We start from the raw sequence: 10,615 nt of genomic DNA, 5'->3' as shown, positions 1-10,615 counted from the left end.
TTGCAAATGAGGCATAATTAATGGATTTTAAAAAACCTTCTTTTGCTGTTTCCTTCATACTGAAATGACATACTATTTAGCAGAAACCAAACACAGGTCAGAATGGAAGTTGCTGCCTCATTGCATCCCTAACTCACATCAGCCCAGCCAGCCAGGGTGGCTCCTCTTGACTGTCAATAGCTCTCTGGGGTCTTAGGCAGAAGAGACAGGTCTTTCCCACTGAAAGTGAGAAGCATAACTCTATGACTGAGCTAGAATGTAGCCTGGTCTGGAGTAAGGCAGCTTCACATCTAGCTCAGTATTGTCTATTATTCTAACTCAGGGTTGCCATATTTACTAAAGTAAAAACCAGGACACCCCAAAATTATTGAGCTTCTTTTAAGGAAACCACCTAAATTGTTGAGCCCAATGTTGTTTCGACTTGCCTAAGATCCAGGAGAAAGCGCTGCCTTTCGGAAATCCCCCCCGGAAGTCAATTCCGCCCTTGAAATCCCAGTAATGTCCGGGAAGATCCAGACCTATGGCAGCCTTGTTCTAACTGGCAGCAGCAGTCCAGGGCGTTCTGCTGAGGGCCTTTGTGCCACCTCTTACCTGATCCTTTTTTAAGCAGGAGATGCCAGAGACTGACCCTGGAACCCTTGCCTGGGCTCTGCTGCTGAGTTCTCAACCCTTCAGCTGTGGTCCCTCTGCTGCAGCTTGGTACATGCCTTTGGGCCTATCCACCAGAGGCAGAGATGGCCATAGCTGTCAACTTTTCCCTTTTCTTGCAAGGAATCCTATTCGGAATAAGGGAATTTTCCTTAAAAAGGGGGAACGTTGACAGCTATGGAGATGGCACAGAGATGGCCATACCAGCTGGGGCAGATAGGAGTTGTAGTCCAAAACAGGTGAAGGCCATCAGGCTGGCCTAAACTCTCACTGGTGCCTTGTCTTCTTGCCAGAGGTGAGCAGGAGCAGTCCTGGTGGCCAAGGGACCCATGCAGAGCAGAGCAAGGGAAGCTGTACCTGCTTCCCTCTCCTTTTAAGGGCAGCTGTGACTGCTGGGGCAGATGTGACTTCACAGTCAGCCAAGTAATAATGGGGGTGAGCTACCAGTGCAGCAGGTAGCAGCAGCCAACAGGGCTGCACAAAGGCAGCGGGAGAGCTGGGGAAGGCCCAGGCTTTAAAGAACAAGAGTGACTTGAGTATGTTGTGCTGTGCCTGCAGAGAGGAGAGGCATGGAGCAGCCCTGGCTTAAGATGCTCTGCCCCTTTAAGAGCTGTGCGCCTCCAGAGGTAGGAATGGAAGTGATGGAGAGGGGTGGGATTGGCCTATGTGACAGGCAGCTGGAGGCAAGCTACAAGGGTGGGCTGATGTGTAGAAACTTCTGGTGTTTGTGCAGCTGCAAGGCAGTCCGCTGTGCAAATGGGGTAAGAGCCACAACCATAGCTCCTTCTATGTACTTTCGGTCTCTCCTGCCCAACCTACCAACTGGCATGCAGCCCCTGGACTGTTGACTACAGGCAGCTTGCTTCAACAAGAATCAAGATACATTATATAAAAAAGACAAATCCCACATTCAACACAGCTGCTAATGATAAAATCCTACATTTGTAGTAACACAATTAAGCAGCAAATCTCTAAAAACTAAAATAAAAACAAAAGTGAATTATTTGCAAAATGAAAATATATCAGAATGCAGCAGATATATATATGGACCACATGACTATTACAAAAAAGTGCCCCCAGATGTAATATTACAAATCAGGAATTAAGTGCCACCCTCACTCCTCTGACAATTACACTCCCCTTGCTTCCATCACATACTACCATCCACTCAATTCTCACTTTGGCAAAACACTCAAAACATTCAACAACCCATCATCATGTCCAAATCCAGGTGAAAAGACAAAAAAACAACATCTCTCACTTGGGATAACGCAAACACCTTTTCCCCATCTGTTATCAAGGGAGATTAAACCCTTCCCCACCAAGAGACCCTCACCCTGGGGGGTGGGCTTCAGGCCCAGCCACCAACGCCCTTGAGTCTTGACCCTCACAGAACAATAATGGCGGAAGAACAATAAACTGAAAAGGACAAATCGTAGCAGGGATAGGAACAGTCTGCATACCATTTGGCTAGCAGTTACAGTGAGAACTTGCATGCACCACTGAGTTGGATGGCTTTAAAACAGGACTGGACAAATTCATGGAGGAGAAGGTCACAGGGGCCACTAGCCAGGATGCCTCTGCTCTGCCTCCATGGCTGGAAGCAGAAATCCTTTGAATACCAGTTGCTGGAAACACGAAGGGAAAGTGCTCTTGTGCTCATGTCTGGCTGTGAAGGTTTCTCACAGGCAACTGACTGGCACTATGAGAACGGGATGCTGGACTGAGCCAGGCTCCTCTTGTGTCCTTAACTTGCTCTTTTACTTCTTTTGCTGACTTTCACCATTGCTATCACCGGTGCTTTTTTTCTGGGGGGATGCCAGGGCACGCATATCCCTAAACATTTTGTGAATCTAAGTTTGGCCTCATTGAGCGGCAGTTTTTCAATATGAGTGGGAAAATGAGAGTACCCCTTTAAGGAAAAAAGCACTGGCTGCCACGGGCAAAAAGGACAATGTGAAAGCTACCTATTGCCACATTCTGAGCTGATTGACATGTGTTCTGGTATTGTTGGGGGGGGGGGGACTGCTTGGCTCAGTGGTGGTCTGCTGGCTGAGCCCCTTTGGCTCACACCTCTGTGCAAGCAGGTCTCAGGTAATAGAATCATAGAATCACAGAGTTGGAAGAGACCACAAGGGCCATCGAGTCCAACCCCCTGCCAAGCAGGAAACACCATCAGAGCACTCCTGACATATGGTTGTCAAGCCTCTGCTTAAAGACCTCCAAAGAAGGAGACTCCACCACACTCCTTGGCAGCAAATTCCACTGTCAAACAGCTCTTACTGTCAGGCAGTTCTTCCTAATGTTTAGGTGGAATCTTCTTTCTTGTAGTTTGGATCCATTGCTCCATGTCCGCTTCTCTGGAGCAGCAGAAAACAACCTTTCTCCCTCCTCTATGTGACATCCTTTTATATATTTGAACATGGCTATCATATCACCCCTTAACCTCCTCTTCTCCAGGCTAAACATGCCCAGCTCCCTTAGCCGTTCTTCATAAGGCATCGTTTCCAGGCCTTTGACCATTTTGGTTGCCCTCCTCTGGACACATTCCAGTTTCTCAGTGTCCTTCTTGAACTGTGGTGCCCAGAACTGGACACAGTACTCCAGGTGAGGTCTGACCAGAGCAGAATACAGTGGCACTATTACTTCCCTTGATCTAGATGCTATACTCCTATTGATGCAGCCCAGAATTGCATTGGCTTTTTAAGCTGCCGCGTCACACTGTTGGCTCATGTCAAGTTTGTGGTCAACCAAGACTCCTAGATCCTTTGCACATGTACTGCTCTCAAGCTAGGTGTCACCCATCTTGTATTTGTGCCTCTCATTTTCCCCCCCAAGTGCAATACTTTACATTTCTCCCTGTTAAAATTCATCTTGTTTGTTTTGGCCCAGTTCTCTAATCTGTCAAGGTCGTTTTGAAGTGTGATCCTGTCCTCTGGGGTGTTAGCCACCCCTCCCAGTTTGGTGTCATCTGCAAATTTGATCAGGATGCCCTTGAGTCCATCATACAAGTCGTTGATAAAGATGTTGAATAAGACCGGGCCCAAGACAGAACCCTGTGGCACCCCACTAGTCACTCTTCTCCAGGATGAAGAGGAACCATTGATGAGCACCCTTTGGGTTCGGTCAGTCAGCCAGTTACAACTCCACTGAGTGGTAGCATAGTCAAGACCGCATTTTACCAGCTTCTTTACAAGAATATCATGGGGCACCTTGTCAAATGCCTTGCTGAAATCAAGGTAGGCTACATCCACTGCATTCCCTTCATCTACCAGGCTTGTAATTCTGTCAAAAAACGAGATCAGGTTAGTCTGACATGACTTATTTTTCAGAAATCCATGCTGACTATTGGTGATCACAGCATTCCTTTCTAGGTGCTCACAGACTGTTTGCTTAATGATCTGCTCCAGAATCTTCCCTGGTATTGATGTCAGACTGACTGGGCGGTAATTATTTGGGTCCTCTCTTTTCCCCTTTTTGAAAATAGGGACAACATTTGCCCTCCTCCAGTCTGCCGGAACTTCGCCTGTTCTCCAGGAATTCTCAAAGATGACTGCCAGTGGTTCTGAGATCACATCTGCCAGTTCTTTTAATACTCTTGGATGCAGTTCATCTGGCCCTGGAGACTTGAATACATCTAGACTAGCCAAGTATTCTTGTACTATCTCCTTAGTTATTCTGGGCTGTGTTTCCTTTTTTTTTTTTTTTAATAATTTTTATTAATTTTACAACATAAACAAAAAACAAACAAACATAACCGACTTCCCCAAACCTCCCCTTCACTGCATTCTTGTTTTAAAATTTTTTAGCAATCCTTCATCCCTTTCTATATTTAATTCTCTCTAAAAAATTTTAAGTTTCAATTTTTACAGCTGTAATTCTTTATATCCAATCCCTTGACATCTTAACATTCCGAAATTTTACAACAATTTTTAAGATAGATTTTGAATTTTTTCCAGTCTTCTTCCACTGTCTCTCTCCTCTGGTCACTGGGCTGTGTTTCCTCTGCTGAATCATTTGCTCCAAATTCTTCAGGTCGGGCATAGTTTTCTTTATCGGAGAAGACTGAGGCAAAGAAGGCATTGAGGAGTTCAGCCCTTTTTGTGTCCCCTGTTTGCATTTCACCATCTTCTCCTCTGAGTGACCCCACTGTTTCTTTGTTCTTCCTTTTGCTACGAACATACCCATAAAAGCCTTTTTTGTTGTTTTTAACCTCTCTAGCAAGCCTGAGTTCATTCTGTGCTTTAGCTTTTCTGACTTTGTGTCTACACGTGCTGGCTATTTGTTTGAATTCCCCTTTGGTGGTTTCCCCCCCTTTCCATTTTTTGTACACATCCTTTTTTAATCTTAACTCAGTTAAAAGTTCTTTAGATAGCCACCCTGGCTTCTTTAGGCACCTTCCATGTTTCCGTCTCATTGGTTTGCCAATTGGTATTGCCAATCTCTGAAATAGATTGTATCCCTCCATTATTACATTCCAATCGTGGGACTTATCCCACCAGGTTTCAGTGATCCTATTATGTCATATTTAGTTTGCTGTACCAAGAGCTCAAGTTCATCTTGTTTATTTCCCATGCTTTGCGCATTAGTGTACAGACATTGAAGTCCATCAATCATTCCCCCGTGTCTCTTATTTAAGGATTTTTTCCTCCCTCCTATAGGTCTGCGTGCTGTTTGCTCCATTCGGTCTATGACATTTAGATGATCATCTTCATCAATTGATAGACTCCTACCTTCAGGAGCACTGTCTCCCTCCCCCACATTAGTCAGTTTAAAGCCCTCCTGATGAGGTTTCTGAGATTTTTGGCAAAAACATTCCTCCCAACTGTTGTGAGGTGCAGCCCATCGCTTGCCAGAAGTCCATCTTCAAGAAACTGCAGTCCGTGATCTAAGAATCCAAACCGTTCCTGTTTACACCATTTGCGAAGCCAGTTGTTCCCTTCCACTATTTTCCCCTCTCTCCCTGGGCCACGTCGTTCAACTGGGAGTACAGATGAGATGACAATTTGTGCATTTAATTGCTTCAATTTCCTGCCCAGAGCCTCATAATCTCTTTTGATCTTCTGGAGGCTATTGCTTGCAGTGTCATTGGTTCCCACATGAACCAAGAGGAAGGGGTATTTGTCAGTGGGTTTTATGATTCCTTGCAGTCGTTCAGTTACATCTTGGATCTTAGCCCCGGGGAGACAGCACACTTCCCGAGACATCTTGTCAGGCCCACAGATCACTGCTTCTGTTCCCCTCAGTAGGGAATCCCCTATCACCACTACACGCCTCCTCTTAGGTCTGGTCGGGGTTCTTCCGTGAGCTGTCCGTTCCAAGGTCGCCTGCACTTTCCATGTGGACTGACTTTGCTGCTCGTCTTCATATACCTGATCGACTGTAATGAGGGAGAGATCCTCAAATGGAGTCTGCTCTTCGTCTTCCATGCTAGGGGAGAGGACCTCAAAGCGATTGTGTATTTCTAAACAATCAGAGCGAACCCTGGGCCTCCTACTTCTTTGAGTCACGTTTCTCCATATATCTGGCTCCTGTGTTGGTGAACTAGCCTCCTTCTCAGGGGAGTCCCCTGTCTCCTCCTTGGTGGAGACGGTGTGCTCTGTTGCTTCCAAGAAGAGCTCCAGCTCTCTAATTCTTTGGAGCGTAGCTACACGTTCCTCCAGTTGCTGGACTTTGTCTTTTAAGTACCTGAAGGGTGGGAAGAGCAGAAACATCCCAGATGTTTCCTATCCAGCTCCACCCCACCAACCCCAGTTCCTTCCCACTCCCCACAGTTACCAATACCAGGAGGGGGAAATGTACAAAATGGTAATCACTTAGCAAATAAGCTATGTTTACAATTTAATTGATATGATTTATACTGATTGCAGGATTCAGTCTTTTCTCCAGGGCAGAATTCATGCAGCCTTGCTGAGAAATCTTCCTTGTCAACAGTTTGGATCCTTTTCTCTCTCATGTTTTTCTCCAGGGACATCTGCTTTAGAGATGGCCTTGGGCCCCCTCATCTTCCTGGCTGTGCTAGCTCTAGTTCATCACCCCCTGATGGTCAGTGACCACACAGACTCGGCCACACTGGACCGGCTCCAGGAGCATGAGAAGCTGATGAAAACAGAAATGGGACGCCTGCAGACAGAATTTGACCAGAAGGGCTGGAGCTGGGACCCAAGGCACAGCCGGGAGGATTGGGTGACAACCGATCCGGCAGCAGAGGATGGAACCTGGGATGGGTGGCACTACGTAGGGCTGGTCATTCTCATCCTGTTTGGGTGCTGCAGACACACCATAGAGAAGGAACCCAGTTATGACTCCAGCACAGACAGCTCCAGCACCACCACCAATGAAGAAGACTATGACGACACTGACATGGAACCCGAATACGATGAATCCAAGCAAAAAATGCTGGAGACCTTCTATGACCAGCACGTTGACCTGGAAACCAGTGATCTGACCAGCATGTGTGCTTTTGTGGAGACCTTTGTGAATGACTTGCTGGAGGCTTGTCGCGGAGCCCTTCCCTACCAGAACACCCTCCCAGTGCTGGAGAATTGCATCGGGGTGGACAGTGCCTTTGAAGGATGGCACACACAGAAGCCTTCCAAAGCTTTCCGCGTTCTCGTGCCCGTACTGCCACCCAAGGGGCACTCTTTCCACATTGAAACTAGTGAATCTGAGGGTGCCCCAAGCACACATGGACACATCTTGGTGGAGCCAGAATGTGTGTGCAAGAGAGAGAGGCTCCTGGGGGACGTGGTGTGTTTACTTCACCATCCAGAACAAGAACTGAGCAGTGACAAGCAAGGAACCTTCCTTATCCACGTTTTGTGTACCAGCTTCCACTTGGATGTGGAGAAAATCACCCGCTGGTTCCAAGGCCTGGTGGACAAGGCCTGGCCCAGTATCCAGCCCAAGTACAACCTTGACCTTGTGCCTCAGCCTTCTAATTCAACATGTCGACTGAAATTGGCATTCCGGTCAGGCAGGTCGATCTCTGTTGACATCATACTCGGGGTACAGCAAGGAGACTCCTTGGTCTTCCTGGCCACCCAACCTGCCGAGATGGATCGTTTGACTGGCACTGTGTGGCAGAAGTCTTTTGCTGTCCAGGAGTTGCTCTTTTTTAAGTGGGTGAGCCAGCGAGTCCCAGAGGAGAGCTGCCACCTGAAATGTCTCCAGATCATAATCTATTTCAAAGAGTCCAGCCCATCAGAGGGGAAGAACATGGTGCTCACCAACTATCACTACAAGACTTGCCTGATGCATCTCTTGCTCTTTCAGCCCCCGTTGGACTGGGGCCCTGAGAGCTCTGCACGAAGACTTCAGGACATCCTCTTGTATATGCACACTGCCCTGCAGGAGATATATCTTCAGCATTTCCTTATTGGTAACATCTCCTTGCCTATCCAGATCCCTATGCCTAAGGCCCTCCGGAGTGCGACACCCATAAATCTTTTCAGGCACTTGGCAGAGGACCCAAACCTTCATGCCAAGGCAATGAAGGAGTTTGCAGAGGTTGTACAACCAGTGAGGGCTCTGCTGACAGGGTACCGACAGTAGCAAAAGTCAGCTCTGTTAGAAAGACCAGCCTTTTTTGGCTCTTCATAGACCCACATACCCTAACAGGGTTGGAAAGGCAGAGGGCTGTGGCGAGCAATGAAACAAAGCTGGCTTAGATGTGTAGGAGCATCACTGATCCTGGGATGGTGCCATGTGGGTATCGTCACAATGTTCCCATGCTCCACATTGATCTGGTAAAAGGCAGGTGAGGCTGCAAAAGGGCCCATCAAACCATGCTGGTTTACATTCTTAGTGCCAACTACTCTTCTGTATTTTTATATGCTCCAGTTCCAAACGAATTTGCTATATTAAACTTGAAATAAAGGTTCCAGCAAACTGTGTTCTTAAATGCCTGTCATGCCTCCAATGAAGCCACTGTGTTTCACTGCTTCTCTAGGTCTACCTTTAGAAAACCCATAAACTAACCACAGGCATCTGATGGCCACAGGGCTGCATTTGCAACTTCCCCAGCTATTTCTTCAATGGAACATGAGATGGAAGGAGGGGTCACTAATCTGTCTTGGTCTGAAAACAAAAGAAGTGTGTCAATCCCTAACTATGGCAGCACTGTCACACTGCGTGCAGGGGCCGTATGCAACACACCTGGTGCCCGTGGCAGAAAATCCAAAGAAATTGATTAACATGGGGCACAGCACGCCATTTGAACAGGGGTGGGTAGCTTCTGACCATCCATATACTGCTGGGCTCCCATCAGCCCCAACCAGCATGGCCAAGGGCTGATGGGAGTTGTAGTCCAGCAACACCTGGGGGACCACAAGCTTCCTACCACTGAGTTAGAAAGCTGTCCTGCACATGCCTCATTCAAATGAATGGGAACTACCAGAGCATTTTTTATTCTCTTCAAAATAAGAACTGCACAATGTATCCCTGCAAAGGTTTCTAAGGACAGCAGTCTACCATGGATTCAAGGCTGGTTATGCAAGCAATTTTTGAACAGCAGCCACACAATGCCCTCTTCAGAATGCCATCCTGTATTATTTTCCCTTGTAGTTTCTGTGGAAAATCTAGCAAGTTAAAAAACAAAGAGCTGTGGAAATGGTGGATGTGGATTAAATTGGGGGTGTGGTGGATACGAGGTGGCATTTGGATGAGGATGTGTAGAGGCAGTGAAAAGCTTGCATGCATGGAGAGCAGGGATTCCTAAATAAACTGTGCAGGAGCATCCAGGCACTTGTCCAGGCTTCATGTTTCCTTCAGAATGAGGCGCAGCCAGTGCTTTTTTTCTGGGGGGACGCAGGGATATGCATACCCCCAAACATTTTGTGAAGCTAAGTATGGCCTCATTGCGGGGCAGTATTTCAATATGAGTAGGTAAATGAGAGTACCCAAAAAAAATTATAGAAAAAAAGCACTGGGCCCAGCGAAGGCTGAGCTGTCTTTAGGATTTATGGTTTATTTACAAATATATACCACCTAAGCCTACAAGGTGGTGCTGTGGGTAAAACCTCAGTGCCTAGGGCTTGCCGATCGTATGGTCGGCGGTTCGAATCCCCGCGGCGGGGTGAGCTCCCGTCTTTCGGTCCCAGCTCCTGCCCACCTAGCAGTTCGAAAGCACCCCTAAGTGCAAGTAGATAAATAGGTACCGCTTTACAGTGGGAAGGTAAACGGCGTTTCCATGTGCTGCGCTGGTGCCGGCTCGCCACAGCAGCTTTGTCACGCTGGCCACGTGACCCGGAAGTGTCTCCGGACAGCGCTGGTCCCCGGCCTCTTAAGTGAGATGGGCGCACAACCCTAGAGTCTGGCAAGACTGGCCCGTACGGCCAGGGGTACCTTTTTCTTTTTTAAGCCTACAATGGAGGAGTTCACAGCATTAGCACTCCAAGAGACCTTGCTTCTCCCATAGTTGCAATCTTCAAACAGAAATCAAACATCGCTCTGTCTCTCTGGCTTCCCAGCCTGTCCCTTCCACTTCCAGCTTCTACCTCACATCGCTCCACTTCACACTCTGCTCTTGCCTTTGCCTTTCTAAGTACCAGAGAGTTTGAGGGAGGCCCAACCCATTTTCTATCTGATCCACATCCTTTGTTCCTTTGATGGCCCATTACCTAGGACAGAGTTTCAAAGGGGGTGGCAGGAGAGGATGTCAAGTGTGGTGGGAAGATTGAAGGACAACCAAAGAAACATTTACACATTTCAGTATGGAATACTACAGTATAGTATCAAAATATATGCTTTTATTTGCAGAATATGGATAAATATCTTCTCTAAAAGAGACCAAAAGCATCAAGTGTGTGTGAATGACTCATGTTTTTATGTAGCTGCTTTGTTTTATACTTTATGGATGTCACTTGATCATATTATAAAGTAGTTGTATTCTATTTTAGAAACCAAACACAGCTAGGAAAGGTTTCTTTTTGTTTTGCAATGTATTTCTTATCAATAAAAAATTCAG

General features: G+C 47.0%; 1 protein-coding gene across 1 annotated transcript; it reads left to right on the top strand.

Annotated features, from left to right (window-relative positions):
* The first annotated feature begins 1,118 nt into the window (after positions 1-1,118).
* On the top strand, positions 1,119-8,551 carry ITPRIPL1 (ITPRIP like 1). The gene is made up of 2 exons (XM_081870025.1): positions 1,119-1,274; positions 6,617-8,551. The coding sequence occupies exon 2, from the start codon at positions 6,634-6,636 to the stop codon at positions 8,200-8,202; it is 1,569 nt and encodes a 522-aa protein (XP_081726151.1). The 5' UTR covers positions 1,119-1,274; positions 6,617-6,633; the 3' UTR covers positions 8,203-8,551.
* Positions 8,552-10,615: the final 2,064 nt, after the last annotated feature.

The sequence above is a fragment of the Podarcis erhardii genome (assembly GCF_964252035.2).
Source record: "Podarcis erhardii genome assembly, chromosome: 7".
In the NCBI taxonomy this organism is placed as follows: domain Eukaryota; kingdom Metazoa; phylum Chordata; class Lepidosauria; order Squamata; family Lacertidae; genus Podarcis; species Podarcis erhardii.
Note: the sequence above shows the minus strand (reverse complement) of the source record. Positions and strands in the feature narration are given on the sequence as shown.

What these genes read in the sequence shown, in the direction of transcription:
- ITPRIPL1 (XM_081870025.1), top strand. Translation starts at nt 6,634, where the DNA reads ATGGCCTTGGGCCCCCTCATCTTCCTGGCTGTGCTAGCTCTAGTTCAT.